General features: G+C 40.7%; 1 protein-coding gene across 2 annotated transcripts in view; it reads left to right on the forward strand.

The window, feature by feature from the left end:
• Nucleotides 1-17,912, forward strand: part of LOC129859637 (inactive dipeptidyl peptidase 10-like) — a 46,699-nt gene extending 28,787 nt beyond the window's left edge. For both annotated transcript variants that reach the window (XM_055929674.1, XM_055929675.1), the window contains exons 4-26: nt 603-697; nt 3,676-3,750; nt 4,734-4,786; nt 4,975-5,056; nt 7,139-7,259; nt 8,046-8,200; nt 9,680-9,777; nt 10,276-10,399; nt 10,516-10,554; nt 10,754-10,861; nt 11,002-11,093; nt 11,293-11,340; nt 11,559-11,680; nt 12,038-12,085; nt 12,590-12,688; nt 12,868-12,937; nt 13,220-13,414; nt 14,697-14,751; nt 14,839-14,935; nt 15,222-15,280; nt 16,378-16,474; nt 16,604-16,677; nt 16,924-17,912. In XM_055929674.1, coding sequence (XP_055785649.1) covers nt 603-697; nt 3,676-3,750; nt 4,734-4,786; nt 4,975-5,056; nt 7,139-7,259; nt 8,046-8,200; nt 9,680-9,777; nt 10,276-10,399; nt 10,516-10,554; nt 10,754-10,861; nt 11,002-11,093; nt 11,293-11,340; nt 11,559-11,680; nt 12,038-12,085; nt 12,590-12,688; nt 12,868-12,937; nt 13,220-13,414; nt 14,697-14,751; nt 14,839-14,935; nt 15,222-15,280; nt 16,378-16,474; nt 16,604-16,677; nt 16,924-17,064 — 2,147 coding nt within the window. In that variant the 3' untranslated portion in view covers nt 17,065-17,912. The remainder of the gene's footprint in view (nt 1-602; nt 698-3,675; nt 3,751-4,733; nt 4,787-4,974; nt 5,057-7,138; nt 7,260-8,045; nt 8,201-9,679; nt 9,778-10,275; nt 10,400-10,515; nt 10,555-10,753; nt 10,862-11,001; nt 11,094-11,292; nt 11,341-11,558; nt 11,681-12,037; nt 12,086-12,589; nt 12,689-12,867; nt 12,938-13,219; nt 13,415-14,696; nt 14,752-14,838; nt 14,936-15,221; nt 15,281-16,377; nt 16,475-16,603; nt 16,678-16,923) is intronic.
• The last annotated feature ends 1,028 nt before the right edge of the window (nt 17,913-18,940 follow it).

The following is an 18,940-nucleotide window of genomic DNA, read 5'->3' on the forward strand; positions in this document are numbered from 1 at the left end:
CTAACGTTCCAGACCCCGCAATGTCCTTGCCGTTTAACACATTTGAGCATTGCTAGGTGGCTTTGTCGATTTTTATTAAATGTTCTATTGTTATTTTGTATTGATTTAAGGAATTCAGTTCTATAATATATAAAAAATGCTGACCAAGTGTTCTGCATGATTTATCATGCCAGTTACGTAGCTGCATTTAAGACCACATTTTTACTCAGAGCAACTGCCCGAGCCAACAACAGTGAATTGGGAGCCATATTCCTAAAGATAGATAGTGAGATTTGTAATGCCAAATAAAAGGAAGCCATTGCAGTAATGTGGCTGGCTGGCTGGCTGACTGCAGGTCAAAAAGGTTTTGCTCAGTAGAAATGAGGAGAGGCACTCTTGAAATGAACTGCTGGAAAATGAAGTGCCAGTCAGTCTAGCGATGGGGGACTAACAGAACCCTCTCCCCCCTCTCTCCATCTCCTTCTCCCTCTCTCTCTTTGGGGTCTGACATGGATATTGATAAGTGGATATACAGTGTCAGAATGTGTAGGCCTATTTTCTTCTTATCTAAAATATGGTTATCAATGAGCATTTGACAACATTTTTCTTGTATCATTTTACAGATTCAGAGGTTTTGTACAGGAACCGAGACGGCCACGTCATCAAGTTCAACTTTGCTTTAAATGAAACAGAAATGATCCTGAGAAATAGCACATTTGTAAGTAGCTTGCCACCTATGGGTCCCCCTCTCTAACCTCAATTGACCGATCAGCATTCATAACAAAGTACCATATTTAATGATCAGCATTCATAACACAATACCATATTTAATGATCAGCATTCATAACACAATACCATATTTAATGATCATCATTCATAACACAGTACCATATTTAATGATCATCATTCATAACACAGTACCATATTTAATGATCAGCATTCATAACACAGTACCATATTGAACCATCAGCATTCATAACACAGTACCATATTGACCCATCAGCATTCATAACACAATACCATATTGATCCATCAGTATTTACAACACAGTACCTTGTTGACCCATCACCATTCATAACACAGTACCATACTGACCCATCAGCATTCATAACACAATACCATATTGATCCATCAGTATTTACAACACAGTACCTTGTTGACCCATCACCATTCATAACACAATACCATATTGATCCATCAGTATTTACAACACAGTACCATACTGACCCATCAGCATTCATAACACAATACCATATTGATCCATCAGTATTTACAACACAGTACCTTGTTGACCCATCACCATTCATAACACATTACCATACTGACCCATCAGCATTCATAACACAATACCATATTGATCCATCAGTATTTACAACACAGTACCTTGTTGACCCATCACCATTCATAACACAGTTCCATATTGACCCATCAGCATTAATTACCCAGAGCATATTGACCCATCAGCATTCATAACACGGTACCATATTTAATGATCAGCATTCATAACACAATACTATATTGACCTATCAGCATTAATTACCCAGTACCATATTGACCCATCAGCATTAATTACCCAGTACCATATTGACCCATTATCCTTCATAACACAGTACCATATTGACCCATCAGCATTAATTACCCAGTACCATATTGGCCCATCAGCATTCATAACACAGTACCATATTGCATTCAAATATCAAAGCTGAGCACATTGTCATTATTTGCCTCCTGTAGCATTGTGATAAATCAATTTAAATATTGAAAAGGTGTGGGCTACGGGATGAAGGATGAGGGGGTGTGTGGTTGTGAGACATTGCGGTGGGAACGTGCGTCTGAGCAGGTGTGATGTCATTGATGTTTTTTTTCATTTGTGTCTGTCTGTTTATTGTATTTTGTTTATGTATGGTTAATATTGTTTGAGAAAAAAAAATAGTCAAAAAAATATATATAATAATCGTAAAAACAACATCTGACAGGTCATGTTTTATGTGTTGCATAAGGCTAAGCGGCTTTGGACTGTCATTGGCAGGCTTGCTTTTTGACATTTAATCATCTAACTGGGCGGAAGGCAGGGCACCATTAATCCCTGTTTAAAGTTTAGATATGCTAGCTACAATTTTGGGTGGAATGGTCATATGCCTGTGATTGTAATAGTACGGTGGCCCTAAGGGGCAAAGTACAGTATACAGGCTGTGTATTGGTTTACCATCATCTGAATTACTTCTTCGATCTACAGTGCATTTGGAAAGTATTCAGACCCCTTCCCTTTTTCCAGATTTTGTTACGTTACAGCCTTATTCTAAAATGGATTATTAATCAAAAATAAAAACAGAAATACCCTATTTACATAATTTTATTTAAGTATTAAGACCCTTTTCTTTGTGACTCGAAATTGAGCTCAGGTGCATCCTGTTTCCATTGAACATCCTTAAGATGTTTCTACAACTTGATTGGAGTCCACCTGTGGTCAATTTAATTGATTGGATTTGGAAAGGCACACACCTGTCTATATAAGGACCCACAGTTGACAGTGCATGTCAGAGACAAAAAACAAGCCATGAGGTCGAAGAAATTGTCCGTAGAGCTCCGAGACAGGACTGTGTCGAGGCACAGATCTGGGGAAGGGTACCGAAAAATGTCTGCAGCATTGAAGGTCCCCAATAACACAGTGGCCTTCATCATTCTTAAATGGAAGAAGTTTGGAACCAGCAAGACTCTTCCTAGAGCTGGCCGCCCGGTCAAACTGAGCAATCGGGGGAGAATGGCCTTGGTCAGGGAGGTGACCAATAACCCGATGGTCACTCAGACAGAGCTCCAGAGTTCCTCTATGGAGAAGGGAGAACCATCCCGAAGGAAAAACATCTCTTCTGCACTCCACCAATCAGGTCTTTATGGTAGAGTGGCCAGACAGAAAACACTCCTCAGTAAAAGTAACATGACAGCCCGCTTAGAGTTTGCCAAAAGGCACCTAAATGACTCACAGACCATGAGAAACAAGATTCTCTGATCTGATGAAACCAAGATTGAACTATTTGGCCTGAATGACAAGCCTAGAGGAAAACTGGCACCATCCCTACGGTGAATCATGTCGGTGGTAGCATCATGCTGTGGGGATATTTTTCAGTGGCAGGGGCTGGGAGACTAGTCAGGATCGAGGGAAAGATGAACGAAGCAAAGTGCAGAGAGTTCCTTGATGAAAACCTGCTCCATAGCACTCAGAACCTCCGACTGGGGCAAAGGTTCACCTTCCAAGAGGACAACGACCTTAAGCACACAGCAAAGACAACACAGGAGTGGCTTCGGGACAAGTCTCTGAATGTCTTTGAGTGGCCCAGCCAGAGCCCGGACTTGAACCCGATCGAACGTCTCTGAGACCTGAAAATAGCTTTACAGCAACGCTCCCGATCCAACCGTACAGAGCTTGAGAGGATCTGCCGAGAAAAATGGAAGAAACCCCCCAAATAAAGCTTGTACAACGACCTTAAGAAAACAAGCTTGACACACGCTGTTTTTGCTTGTGGGGTATTGTGTGTAGATTAAGAATAAGGGTGTAACGTAACCAAACATGGAAAAAGTCAAGGGCTCTGAATACTTTCCGAATGTACTGTGTGCACAAGATACTTCCTAGATCTATGTACAAGATGTATTAACCTTTTAGATGTTTTATTTGTGACTTCTGTCTTTCCCTTGTCCTAGGTGTCTTTCAAAGTAGCCAAATATTCTCTCTCTCCAGACATGAAATACGTGCTATTTGCTTACGAAGTGAAACAGGTAGGATATGAATAGTCGTTAATAAATGACTGTTGTTTGTTGATTACCCTTACACTTTTAAATAACAGTTACGAGAGATAAACATGTCAACACATACAGTACAACGTCACAGGGCGTTGTTAGTACACCAAATGTCAACTGAGTACAATTGTCTTTCACCAGAGCAGTATGAAATATGGTTCACCTTTCAGCCAATCAAATGATTATATAAATAACCAAACAGCTACAGAATGAATCAGTGTTTCCCATGACCCTAAGCATAGTTTCCATTGTAATTCCTTGATTCCTCGCCTCCTCTCTCCTCGCCTCCTTCTCAGAATGCATAGGAGGAGATGGTCCGAAAGAAATCTCCAATCCTCTGTTTCAATGCGTTTTGAGAAGGAGTTGAGGAGAGGGGACTCAAGGATTGAAGGAAATTACATTTGAGACTCCCCCCAAGTCTGACCGGGAAGGAGACCAAACAGCAAATAGGCTCTGATCAGAAATCAGATTGCACCACCGGGGTTAATGGCAGGTGTACTAACCTCATTGAGTTTTATCTTCTTTCTTTCTCTTTCTTTCTTCTTTATTCATCCTTCATGTGGTTTTCCGTTGTAATATTTAGGCCCTAACCAAGGATCTCTCATTGATTTCCTCTTTGTTTAATGGCTGGATCGCTGGCAACCAAGGTTTGGAAACATTGCACCAGAATAGGATTCCATGGACTGATGCAAATGTTGTTTAGTTGTGTTATGCATTATTATTATGCAGTATCAAAGGTGGTGTGCAACCAAGCTTGCGTGATGATTAACCTTGCCTGACAACTGAAGACTTGCGTTGGCTCCCTGAGCTGTGCGGGCTAACACAGTCTTGAATTCCTTTTGGAAACAATTACATTGTGGAATCCCAACAAGTGGTTTCTAACACGATTCATTCGCATCATATATGCTTTAGTGCTGTCTATTATTTGTTATAACATTAATTGTTGGTACTTTTAATCTCAGGTGTACAGACATTCCTATACGGCATCGTACATTGTTTACAACATCCACACAAGGTAAGAGACTGAATGGACTGGTTGATGCTTTCTGTCTTGTATTGACATGCATACCCCCACACTGAAGAACATACTGTATTATGTATGATACACCCAATCTTTGACACCTCTAGTTCAACAACAGATGGGGTTTGTTCATGCCTGTCTGCCTGTCTTTGTGTACTTTAGTGTGTGTGCTTGCGTTTCAGGGAGGTGTGGGAATTGAATCCTCCGGAGGTCCAGAATGCAGTGCTCCAGCATGCAGCGTGGGGTGTGAAGGGACAGCAGCTGGTGAGTCTCTCCTCTCCTCTTCTATGATGCCATAGACTTCCTCTTTTCACTCTCTCTCTCTCTCACCCAATCGAAAATCAACCTATGGGCACAGCTCTTAGACTGTCATAGATGCCTCGTCACAAATATGAAAGAAATTGATAGGTGTGAGCATTATCGACGGCTTTTGTACAGGGTTCCATCTAGATGTGTTGAATGTGCTTTTCTGGCATGCAGGAGACCCGGTTTCAAACCCAGTCGTCACACTAGGGATTGGTATCAAATTTGCCGTATTTATATTTCTTATGAGGGCCAGTTGTGCTACAATTTCTCATGTGAAGAAGTAGAAAGCACCATTTGTTGTATATCAGGCGGCCATTTTGACAGCAGGTGGTCCTGTTACAGATGGGGATGCAGACTACACTTATCCGGACCAGACATCTTTGAGCTTCTGTTACTCTGTTCAGAGTTTGTTTGGTCACAAACAAAACCCAGCATGTGATTTTTGTCTGGCCGAACATCTGGCGGCCTAACGAAGTACACTTGATTGTTAAAAGGATACAAAAGTGAACGTGTTAAAGGAACTGATTGAAAAAGAGAATACTGAAGTTTAGCAAATAATGAATCAATATCAAATCAAATCAAATTGTATTAGCAACATGCGCCGAATACAACAGGTGTGGTGTAGACCTTACAGTGAAATGCTTACGTACGAGCCCCTAACCAACAGTGCAGTTTCAAAAAAGTACAGCTTAGAATAAGAGATAAAAGTAACAAGAGCAGCAGCAAAAAATAACAATATATATAGGGGGGTGCCGGTACAGAGTCAATGTGCGGGGCCAGATGAGGTAGTATGTACATGTAGTTATCAAAGTGACCATGCACAGATGACAACAGAGAGTGGCAGTGGGGAGGGGAGGGGAGGGGGAGGGGGGGCAATGCAAATAGTCTGTGTAACCATTTGACTAGACGTTCAGGAGTTTTATGGCTTGGGGGTAGAAGCTGTTTAGAAGTCTCTTGGATCTAGACTTGGCGCTCTGGTGCAGCTTGCCGTGCGGTAGCAGAGAGAACAGTCAAGAACTAAGGTGGCTGGAGTCTTTGACAATTTTTAGGGCCTTCCTCTGACATCGCCTGGTATAGAGGTCCTGGATGGCAGGAAGCTTGGCCCCAGTGATGCACTGGGCCGTTCGCACTACCCTCTGTAGTGCCTTGCGGTCGGACGCAGGGAGTACAGGGAAGACAGGAAGGGGCTGAGCACGCACCCCTGAGGGGCCCCTGTGTTGAGGATCAGTGTGGCGGATGTGTTGTTACCTACCCTTACTGTACCACCTGGGGGGTGGCCCATCAGGAAGTCCAGGATCCAGTTGCAGAGGGAGATGTTTAGTCCCAGGGTCCTTAGCTTATTGATGAGCTTTGAGGGCACTATGGTGTTGAACGCTGAGCTGTAGCCAGTGAATAGCATTCTCACATAGGTGTTCCTTTTGTCCAGGTGGGAAAGGGCAGTGTGGAGTGCAATAGAGATTGCATCCTCTGTGGATCTGTTGGGGCGGTATGCAAATTGGAGTGGGTCTATTGTTTCTGGGATGATGGTGTTGATGTGAGCTATGACCAGCCTTTCAAAGCACTTCATGGCTACAGACACGTAGGTAGTCATTTAGACAGGTTAACTTAGTGTTCTTGGGCACATGCACTATGGTGGTCTGCTTAAAACATGTTGGTATTACAGACTCGAACAGGGAGGTTGAAAAATGTTAGTGAAGACACTTGCTAGTTGGTCAGCGCATGCTCGCAGTACACGTCCTGGTAATCCGTCTGCGGCCTTGTGAATGTTGACCTGTCTAAAGGTTTTACTCACAGAGAGCGTGGTACTACCAATTATGGTGCACTTTAATTCCTGATATGGATCATAGATAGAAATAATAAGTCATAATTTAAAAAATAAGTCATAATTTAAAATAAAATCATCACCATATTTCCCTGGCAGTGAACTAGTGCTGTATTGTAGCAGGATACTGATGGGAATCAGAGTCTGGCTTTTGCTGTGCTATAGTTTCTTAGCCATCGTGCAAAGCACAATTGCAATTCTCCTTACTCTCATTTCAGATCTACATCTTTGAAAACAACATCTATTACCAATCAGATGTGCAGAGCAATTCTCTTAGGATTACTTCATCGGGAGGTGAAGGAGTCATATTTAATGGAATCGCTGACTGGCTGTATGAAGGTTTGTCTGAATGCCAATTTACAGGTTCAGGGCGTACCCAAGGACACAATGTCAGGAAAGGTATTCCATGCATTGGAAATAAATAATGTGCAGCCACAAAGGAATTCATCACTTTCACAGTTGAACGGTTCTCAGTCGCATTCAGGGACGGATGGAATAAGAATTCAAAATTAACACTACTAACGATATTAGTCCCATTTCCGAAGAATAATTGAATAAATGAGAACTAACTCAGAATTTTTATCAAAGTTAATTAAATATAGATGAAGGAATGTCATTATTTCACTACAGCAGTGTTAAGTCTCCTCATGAATGGGCCATAATCTACACATTGTTCCATGCTCAGGGATAGCAGAGACAGTTTCATTCATAATTTGCACTTATTAATTACACCTTAATGATGGATTGTAGCCCTGACTTAATTAAGACCAATTTTATGTTTTATCTACATCAACCCAAAACAAGTTCTATAAAAAAAACTGTAAAATTCTTAATTTGTCATCCTTTTGACATATTTTCAACAAGGTTGTGTAAAACACAGATTTCCAATTGATGCAGATACAAAGGCATTTGAATTAATTATATGAAGAGTGCCTTGGTCCTCCTTTCTTTTTGATGATGCAGATACAAATTCGAGCGTTCTCTTTAACTTCATTTACAATGACAAATTGATCTTATACAGTATATAGCAACTTCAAGTATGGTGTACAGAAGAAGCCTATATTGATGTGGATAGGAATAGATCCGGGAAAAAATTATAGTATAGTTTCAACCTTGTGTTTTTAGAGGAGATTCTGCAGTCACACATAGTCCACTGGTGGTCACCTGACGGAGAGAGACTGGCCTTCCTCATGATCAACGATACCCTGGTACCCAACATGTTCCTGCCCCGGTTCACTGGCAGCCCCTACCCCAGATCACAGGAGTACCCATACCCCAAGGTAATGGAAAGACGCAATATAATGGGATAGCATGCTGCTGTAGAAAGTGAGTGTATTTGTCTGTGTCATTATTTTGCCCCCATTGGTGAAATTGTGCTTGCTTGTTGGAAAAACAACGCTATTGGTTTTAGCAACAAAAACTGTTGGCTCAAGAAACAGTCATTTCAGTTCGGATGACATAACTATTGTATGTCTTTGTTGATACACACAGTGTACTAGATTTGAGCTTCGGAAGTCATGTTTCTGTGCTATCGATTGATGTGCTGTATTATATGTACTGCATGTCGATACAACAACTATGGCTATCCAGTTACGATTATCCCGTGCATAGAGTTGGTTACAACTCCTGCACACATAAAGGTCTTATATTCTGATAGATCAAGTATTTATGGAGTCTCATCAAAAGGGAAATTGGAAACTGAATAAATGATTAGACAAAATGATCAGAACCCTCCTCAGATTTGATAGGAGGAGGTAATAGCGCTTCTAACAAAGGCTGTGATGGTTATGGAATTTTGGATTACGGTTATTTGTCAGCCAAATGGTCCCGGTTATAGTTACAAGTATAACTGTTCGAATAACAACAACAAAAAAGAAGAACATATTCATTCTCCTCTGGCTCCTGACTGCACGTCTGGTCTTTTTGAATGCCCGGCTGTCTACAGTCAGCTGTTCGTTCCAGAACACCAAACGGGCTACTTTTATCTTCTCTCGTCTCTCCTTACATCGGCTGTTAGATGTGAATCGGGCTTACTCTTACTTACTGCTTTTAGGTGAAGTTTGACGACTTAGACATGACGTTCTTCATCCATAATCGTTGTTTACCGCGCCAGTCCTACTTCTAACACATCTAAATCTGCCAGAAAAAAAGAAGCCTGCTTGTATGAAGTATTCACAATGATATTCTGCCAGTTCATTCCTTACCTCCAGGGATAAAAAAAAAATATATATATTTGCTCTGTCATCTCTGAGATTATCGCTGGTTGAATGTTAAGCTAGGACAGACATCCAAATGGTCCAGGCAAAACAAAGACGTTAAGCTAGGACAGACATCCAAATGGTCCAGGCAAAACAAAGACGTTAAGCTAGGACAGACATCCAAATGGTCCAGGCAAAACAAAGACGTTAAGCTAGGACAGACATCCAAATGGTCCAGGCAAAACAAAGATGTTAAGCTAGGACAGACATCCAAATGGTCCAGGCAAAACAAAGATGTTAAGCTAGGACAGACATCCAAATGGTCCAGGCAAAACAAAGACGTTAAGCTAGGACAGACATCCAAATGGTCCAGGCAAAACAAAGATGTTAAGAAGATAATAACCTGTGAGGTCATTTGAAACATTGATTGTTAGCATAGTTTATAATGAATTGCTGAATATCCACTGTTCATGCACCTTGGTTTGAAAGCGGTGTAGCGACAGTACTGGTTTTTCTCAGCATACTTAATAATTGACTTTATGAGGATCTGTTTGCTGACAGGCTGGCCAGCCCAACCCTACAGTCAGGCTGTTGGTGGTGAACCTGTACGGCCCCACACACACTCAGGAGCTGGTACCACCTGATGGCTTGAAAGGAAGGTGAGGAAGACACATCATTCTGGCATTCCGGTTCTTTTAATCTGCATTTGTAATTGTTGTGGTGCCACCAGGCATGCCAGGTTATTCTTTGCATGTTATTTCTTTACTAACCGTTATAGCCAGTATATCAACAATTGAATCTGTATGTATGCATGTTTACATGTTTCCAGGGGCAGACTGGGACCAGAAATCCGTATTGTAATTTCTAACACACCGGCCCATTTTTTCCTTGAGACCCCCACACCTGTCCATTATATTCCTTAACTATATTCCGCCATTATTAGCCAGAAAGTGATCATTTTGCATGAAAAATCCAAGGTTAAAGAGGCCCATAGACTAAAAATGAACCAGCCAGTCTGCCCCTGATTGTTACAGTGCATGTTTGATCAAGTGCTATTCACAAGTGCACAACAACCATCATTCAGAAACACAGTATGATTCAAATGGCCCAGAGAAGTAGTTGCTATACGTCTGAACGTTTGTCTGACGTTGACCCAGAGACCACTATGTGAGTATGGTGAAGTGGATCAGCAACAGCCATGCAGCGGTACGATGGCTCAACCGGCCCCAGAACTTGTCCTTCCTCACTGTGTGTGACGCCACCGTCGGATCCTGTGTACAGGTGGGTTTTTCCTTCACCTACGCTAAGATGGTCCTCACTAGAAATGGGTTTTATTGGTGTCGTCTGTGTCGTGCTCCATGTTGGATCTAAGACGTGTTCCTTCACTTGAATTTCAGAAACATGAGGAAGCTTCAGATCTCTGGCTCACCAGACAGGTAAGCTGAAATGTTGTAAATGTTCTATAATATTAGCAATTCATATTTCCATCTAGTAACGTTTTATTTGAATGCTATTGTGGGCTTGATTTGCTCCAAATTGTGCTGCAATTTTAAAACAGTGAGTATTGTATCTATATGCTAATAGTAAAGAGGAAATTGATGCACGTTGACTGTCCCTTAAATCCAATGTCCTCAGAACCAGGAGCCAGTGTTTTCAAAGGACGGGAGCAGGTTTTTCCTGACCATACCGGTGAAGCAGGGGGGACAAGGAGACTTCCATCATATTGCCATGTTCACCAAATCGGTGGGTGCTGTCATACTCCAATTCTGAAATAGACATTGGTTGTCTTGTTATTCTCCGGCTTTTTCAGTGCTCACTATGTGTCTTGATTTTTTTTTGAAACATGTTTTTATCGAAAAAAATCACAATTTGTCTTTTCTCAGTTCAGAAGTGATCAAAATGATGCCCGTCACTTGACGTCAGGCAACTGGGAGGTGACCAAGATATTAGCCTATGATGAGGGGGAGCAAACCATGTGAGTCTGTCCGATCCTTTCAGATCAGTTATGAGAATAATCGAATGTCATATTTTGTGTTACAGATATGAGCTTCAACAAGTGTTGACCTTTTTTTTTCTCTTTTCAAACATCTCTTTTGTTGAAACTATTCTATTTGTAACTATAGTTTCCTGTACTTGCCCGAGTTAGTCATTCTGCTTTCACCTATACACTGTAGATATTTTATCGGTACTCAAGACTCCCCACAAAAGAGACACGTGTACAGGTGAGAAATGATTCTAAAACATTTTCCCCGTGAAGAAATGCGCATGCTGAGAGTATTCTGCTCAATAACACCAGACATTTCAGCCGCATTCTAGTAGCCGTTAGCCCTATTCGGCTCCAGTTTGTCTTATCCTTCCGTATTGCATAGATGTAATACAGTGTTGAAATGCAATTATCTCAAGAATGTGAAGAAGCGCTAAAAGAAAATCCCTCTTTCAGTGCATCTACTATTGGTCTGTTCTCTCAACGATGTTTGACCTGTGAGATGAACCAGGAAGCTTGCTCATTCTTCGATGCAGACATCAGCCCGAACAAACAGCATGTTATTCTACAGTGTAAAGGTACGAGTCTGGTCTGTGTTTCTCGTTCTGGAAACCATTCAGACAAATACAGCTTTATGTGGATATGTTATAGCCACTGTAGAAAAACCCAACCTATTCTGGGTAATGTACGAGATATTGTTAAGGAGTAATTATGTCAATTATGCCATTATGTATTTTATGATATAGTAGCAGATGGCGCCTGGGTCTCCTAACCACTGCTCTAATAACTATATCCCACGGGTGACGTCGTTGGGCTTACATAGGCTAGGGTAGCTACAATACTACTATAAAACCACGTTAGAATATCATACTGAGCGTTTGTTCAGTCTCAAAACGATGCTATGCAGTATTGCTAGTGTATCTTCTGTTCCACAGGTCCCGGTGCTCCATCTGTGATGCTGCAGAGTTTTAATGATGTAAACAGTGAGTAATACTAAGTATTGATATGAACTCTCGTCTCCTGCACTGTACTGTTTCCAGTCTGTTTTAATGGTTCCTATTTCATATTTGGCCACGAGATTGTTGGCTGTGTTTCACATCGTGTGAAATAGATTTTCATCAGCTGTCCAAATGACATTTTCTGGCAAGGTTTAAATGATAATCTGGAAAGTATTTTTAATGCATATGATATTGATTTGATTTTTTTATGCATGGCTGCTTTTCAATGATACTGAATATGAGGCATAATTGTACTGACATGATGTAATTGGTGACAGTCTAAAACAAAGGATCACAGGGCATCTGGTTTAGATGCAGTGGCCTATGTGAAGTCTGTATTAGAAAAATGTCAAACTCAAATGAATCTGCTTCTTGAAACAATCTGTTGATTGATTTTCCCATCACAGTTTAATACCCAATATTATCAGTATCCTTGTGTCTCTTTACACACAGTATGTTAATGGTTACTTTCACACTTTATCCTCACAGCTTACTTTATATTGGACAACAACATGCCTCTGAGAGCTGCCTTGGAAATCAAAAAGATCTCTAAGTCAGATGTCAGGGTTATTCCAAGTGAAGACTTTGGTAACTAACCATTTCTCTCTGTGTATATTTCTTTCTTTTTCTATTTGTATCTCTCTCTCTCTCTCTCTCTCTCTCTCTCTCTGCTATATAGTCTGCCAGTCACTTTTTTTCCTCGTTCTCTCGCTACAGTATATTGTTTATTTGAATAACTACTGTAATTCAACATTTTCTTCTCACAGAGCTGCCTTTGAAACTCACCTATCCCCTTGACTTTTCTGAATCTCTTCTCTATGGCCTTCTTTTGATTGTGTAAGCATCGCTCCTCTTTCCTAGCATTCTAACATATTTACACAGTCTTAAGTACATTTTCATTCAGCAATACATTTAGAACGGAATACTTTACCTTGAGAACAAACACAGTGATTGTCTAACTCCAATTCCATGATGTCAGATTACGCTTTCATTTATTGAGGGAAGATGTTTTCACATAATATGGAACTTTAAATTAGTTAACGTGTTTGAGAAGCTTGAATCAACCAGCCTCTCTCTCTCACTCTCTTTCTCTCTCACTCCCCCTTCCGCCCCTCTTAGTGATGGTGGGCCTGGCAGTCAGTCGGTGAGTGATGAGTATGAGCTGGGTTGGGACTCGGTGCTGGTCAGTTGTGATGAGGTGATTGTGGCCAGGCTGGATGGCAGGGGGACAGGCTTCCGGGGCCTGAGAGTTCTGCAGCAGGTCCACCAGCGCCTGGGTACCGTGGATGTTCAGGACCAGATAGCTGCATTGGAGTATGTAACCTCCGACCAGCATGTGACGTGATGAGATATGACATCATTTTCTGGTTGCATACACATATTTAGCAGATGTATTACGGGTGTAGCAATATCTAACAATACACACAAATATAAAAGTAAAAGAATGCAATTAGAAAATAGAGAAATATTAGGATGAGCTATGTTGGAGCACAGAGTATGTATATATATATATATATATATATATATATATATATATATATATATATATATATATATATATATATATATGGTTGAAGTCGTAAGTTTACATACACCTTAGCCAAATACCTTTAAACTCAGTTTTTCACAACACATCAGTCAGGCAGTTGGTCTTTTTGCAAATGGGTCTTCCAAATGGACAATGATCCCAAGCATACTTCCAAAGTTGTGGCAAAATGGCTTAAGGACAACAAAGTTAAGGTATTGGAGTGGCCATCACAATCCTATAGAAATTTTGTGGGCAGAACTGAAAAAGCGTGTGTGAGCAAGGAGGCCAACAAACCTGACTTAGTTGAGGAATGGGCCAGAATTCACCCAACTTATTGTGAGAAGCTTGTGGAAGGCTACACGAAACGTTTGACCCAAGTTAAACAATTAAAAGGCAACGCTACCGAATACCAATTGAGTGTATGTAAACTTCTGACCCACTGGGAATGTGATGAAAGAAATAAAAGCTGAAAGAAATAATTCTCTCTACTATTATTCTGACATTTCACATTCTTAAAATAAAGTGGTGATCCTAACTGACCTAAGACAAGGAATTTTTACTAGGATTAAATGTCAGGAATTGTGAAAAACTGAGTTTAAATGTATTTGGCTAAGGTGTATGTAAACTTCCGACTTCAACTGTATGTATATATATGTATATTTATTTACATATGATGGGATGTATAGACATTATGGACAGTATATGGAAAGAATATATATATATGTACTATATATAATATACAATATGATATACGATGCAATATACACTATTAGATGATATGATACTATATACAATGCAATACATGAGATGTAATGTGATATACAGTGCGATACGATGCCATACAATATGATATAATACAATACCATAAGATAAGACAGGATGTGATATGATACAATATGGTGTAATATGATACAATATTTTCCCCTTTCCATTGAAATCCATTAAAAATGTATGGCATGGTTGTACACTCTTTAACTTCCCTGTCAGTCATCAGTGTTAAAGCCCTCATGAAATCTGGAAAAATAATTAGTCATTCGGTTTTGGGTTGTTTTTATTTACTTATTACAGATACTTGAAGACACTCCCATACATTGACCGCGCGCGGATCGGAATCTACGGGAAGGCAAGTTTAACTGCTGTCTTTCAGTTGATCACCATGCTTCACACTCACGGGTGTGTTCAACAAGTGAAGGTGTTCTTTTCTTTCCAGGGATACGGTGCTTACCTCACCTTGATGCTTCTGAGGTCCACGGCGCTGATTAAGTGTGCAGCTGCTAATTCCCCAGTGATTGACTGGAAACTTTACGGTGAGTAATGTTTCCATGATTTTACCCTTAAGGTCAGTTTCCTTGACAGAGATTAAACCTAGTCCTGGATTGAAAAGCAAGCTGAATGCACAATCTCCATTGAAATAGCTTTTCAGTCTAGGTTTAGGCTCAATCTAGGATTGGGAAACCGGTGCTATGTGTTTTGTGTGAGTACATTTTCCACAACAAATGACATGAAATACTGTACAAATTTGATTATCAATGAAATTGGAGTTGAAAGAACTGAATACTTTTTTGAAACGTTGTGTACTTTCTCTACACGAAGCTTCAGCATTTTCAGAGCGATACTTTGGCCTGACGTCACAGAACGACAACAGATATCAAGTAAGTTGTTTATCACAGTCAATCTGTTGGTGTTATTGATGGTTTTCTATTTGTGGGTTCTACAGTTTATCACAGCAGATTGGAGAACAGTGGGAACTGTCACACTGAAGGGTGTGTGTGCATGTGCGTGCGTGTGCGTGCGTGCGTGCGTGCGTGTGTGTGTGTGTGTGTGTGTGTGTGTGTGTGTGTGTGTGTTGGGTGTTCATGGGCCAGGTATTGTTCATCAGTCAGAATAATAACTCGTGAAGCCGTACAACTTCCTGTGTGAGATTACAGTGTAATCAGTGAAAGTGTTCCCCTGAAAGTAGGTTGTTAATATGTGGGCCACACAGTTCGAGCCATTTAAAATGTAAATGATGCTAGTTCAGAGAAGCAGGTCAAAATGATCGTAAACAAACAGCAGGGCATCACTCATACAGTCCTGAGAGGTAGATGGAAAAAGACATGAACACGTTCTGTTAACGAAGCAACACACTGGTTCCCCTGGGGGTGCTAGACATGTTTGATCCAGTCCTCTATTGTAGCCTGGCTCAACCAGACTGAACACTATGCTCAGCATTGATTGTGAAGTGAAGGAATAAGTGAGCAGTCTGATTTAACAAGGCTAGTTGTATATCGTAATCTTTTCACAAACTCTTTATTCACTGCTGTGGTTGGTTTTCCCTCAGATATTGTTTTCTGTTCAAACCTGAGGTTTTGTTTAGCTTTTTGTGTATTCATGTGTATATTGATGTGTATAGTGTATATTGATGCGAATATTGCTGTGTGAATATTGATGTGTATTTTGATGTGACTATTGATGTGTATATTGATGCGTATATTGATGTGTATACTGTATATTGATGTGTATATTGATGTGAATATTGATGTGTATACTGTATATTGATGTGTATATTGATGTGAATATTGATGTGTATACTGTATATTGATGTGTATATTGATGTGAATATTGATGGGAACATTGATGTGTGTATTGATGTGTATACAGGGCTCATCTGTGAAAGAGACCTTGGTCTCAGCATGACTCCCGGTCAAAATCAAGGTTCAATAGAATAGAAAGAAGGAGGTTACACTGTCTCCCATGTCTATTCTCTCAGGTTTCTAGAGTGCTTCCAAATATGAAAGGACTGCAAGGAAACATGATGAAAGGACCCCAAGGACCGGATTTTCTGTTGATTCACGGAACAGCTGATGGTAATTACCCTTTCGTCCAACAGAAATGGAAAATAGACGATCCTAAGTACGGCGTTAACAGCGATTGGCCTTGTGTTGTTTTCAAAGACAATTTGCGAAACCAATTTTTTTTTTTTGTTCTTTTCTCAGCAAATGTTCATTTCCAACATTCAGCGGAGTTGATTAAGCACTTGATCAAAATTGGAGCGAACTACACAATGCAGGTATGAGCCGTGATCCACAAATTTGAATGAAAATGTTGAATGAGTGATTACATAATGTGATTATTGAAGTGATTTTGATTGCTAGCCAATATATTTGCAACACACACACACACACAAACACCACTCAGGAAAAACATTAAGTGACTTTCTTGTTCCTTCTAACTGATAAATGAGTAACCACACTTCACCACAGGAATGACAGTCCCAATGACCTTGTGTTTGACCTTTGACCTTTGTTTGAGACAGCTTTACCCAGACGAGGGCCACTTCCTGTCCCTGCAGAGCCAACAGCACCTATCTGAGTCCCTGGTTGGCTACTTCAGAACATGTTTTCAGGACTTCAGCACACCGCTACCTGAAGAGATAGGCAAAGAGGATGATGACTGACAGGGTTGAGGTTAGATGGTGACTGACAGGTTTAGGGTTAGATGATGACTGACAGGGTTAGGTTTAGATGGTGACTGACGGGAGGACGTGCAGACGGGCCGTGTGTGGATCTGGGATCGCTATGTTGAAGCAGTACAGTGACTGCTCAGCCCTCGCGAGGGCTGTTGGCTGTTGATTAGGTGTCCAATGTAGGCAAGACATAGCTGATGTGGGGTAATGTGGTGTGTGTGTGTGTGTGTGTGTTTGGTGTGTGCGTGCGTGCGTGCAAAATGCAGGACTACAGATCATGGAGGCTTTCTATTGGTAGAACAGCACAATGGTTGATGGACAAAATCTGAGAGTTAAATGTTATTTTTGACATTTTTTTAAATTCCACTCAGAGATACACTGGTTTCTCCCTTCACAGCTTTTACCATCAGCTGTATCGTTATACTGTGAAAGCATGCTTTTGTTGAAGCCCACGTTTATCCACATTATTCCAATTGTACTAAGCATCATCAACACAATTCTACCGCTTTCCGTCTGTCTTATCCCATTCCTATCTGTGCACTAATAACGCCTCAATTGTACTTTCAGTTACTGACATGCACACATATTAGGTGACGTTACATACGATATAGCACCATATTATCTGATGAAGTGCTATTTTTCATGTCTTATGATATGCTGTTTTCAGCTGTACGTTTACAGTATACAGTGTGTATATTTTTGAGATATGTGTTACAGGGGGTGATCTATTCGAATATTGTGTGAATGAATGGTCTTTGTTTTTGCTGCGGTTTGTTACACTTCAGATAAATAGCCATTGTCTTTGGATTAATTGAACAATAAAGAATTTAAGAAAACAACTATGTTCTGCCAATGAAATATCCATGACAGGTCTCTCTGGGTCTCATATTGAGAGACTTTCTGTTGACTTTTCCATCTGAGAGCCAAGTTAATATCGGGCTCAAAATGATATATTCTGCACAGAAGTCTGATGTCTGGAACGACCGTGAATCTGAGGTCTTTAATCCTGCTTGAGTAACCATTGTCTACTCAGTGTCTCAGTGGTTCAAATGGTAAGTTATGAGAGCATACAGGTTGAAGGTTATTGCTGTTCTCTTCATTTATTGCATATAACACAAACAAATGCACACATTGGGTATGATATCCCTGTTATAGTAGTTGTTTCCCATTCATCTTTGCTTGATTTTATTAGGTGTACTTGACAGGGGCAATGCACATTAATCGACATGTGTGAAAATGTCTGTGCCAGATTTGCCAGCCGGCTAATTTTCTACTGTAGTCCCATGGATCTAGCCAGTGGCCTGTGTGATTATTTTACAGACAGACTGTTTGCGTCCTGAATGGCACCCTTCTCAGTGCACTACCTGCAGAACCATAGGGCTCTGGTCAAAAGGAATGCACTACATAGGGAATAGGGTGGCATTTGGGACGCATAAACTGAGAGAAATGTAATTACTTTACAGGACAAATTCAACACTGCCCTGTGAGTAAGCTTCATACCGCGTCTCCTCTGACTGAGTGAACCTATTTGAGAGAAGGAACGTGCAAAATAGGTAGCCTCAGAGCCATGTATATTAATACACTGAGTTTTCTATGCTTCCCCATTGTGTGAGACAATGGTGAGCGAGGCATTCAGTCTGGTTTAATCAGGCTACAAAATAGGCTTTGAGCTTGAGCGATGTGGAGGGATACAGAGCCAAATTACAATAGCACACTTCTCCCATCTCCACATGAGGGGATCCCACTGTAGCACAACGGATTCACTTGCGATGGGCATTGCACTTCGTTACTATTCATGCGTTTTAGGGTTTCTGTCCGTTGCCTCTTTTTAAAGTCGTTGCTGTGAGGTCATTCATCATTGTGACGT

This window comes from Salvelinus fontinalis, chromosome 7 (assembly GCF_029448725.1).
Source record: "Salvelinus fontinalis isolate EN_2023a chromosome 7, ASM2944872v1, whole genome shotgun sequence".
Classification (NCBI taxonomy): Eukaryota; Metazoa; Chordata; class Actinopteri; order Salmoniformes; family Salmonidae; genus Salvelinus; species Salvelinus fontinalis.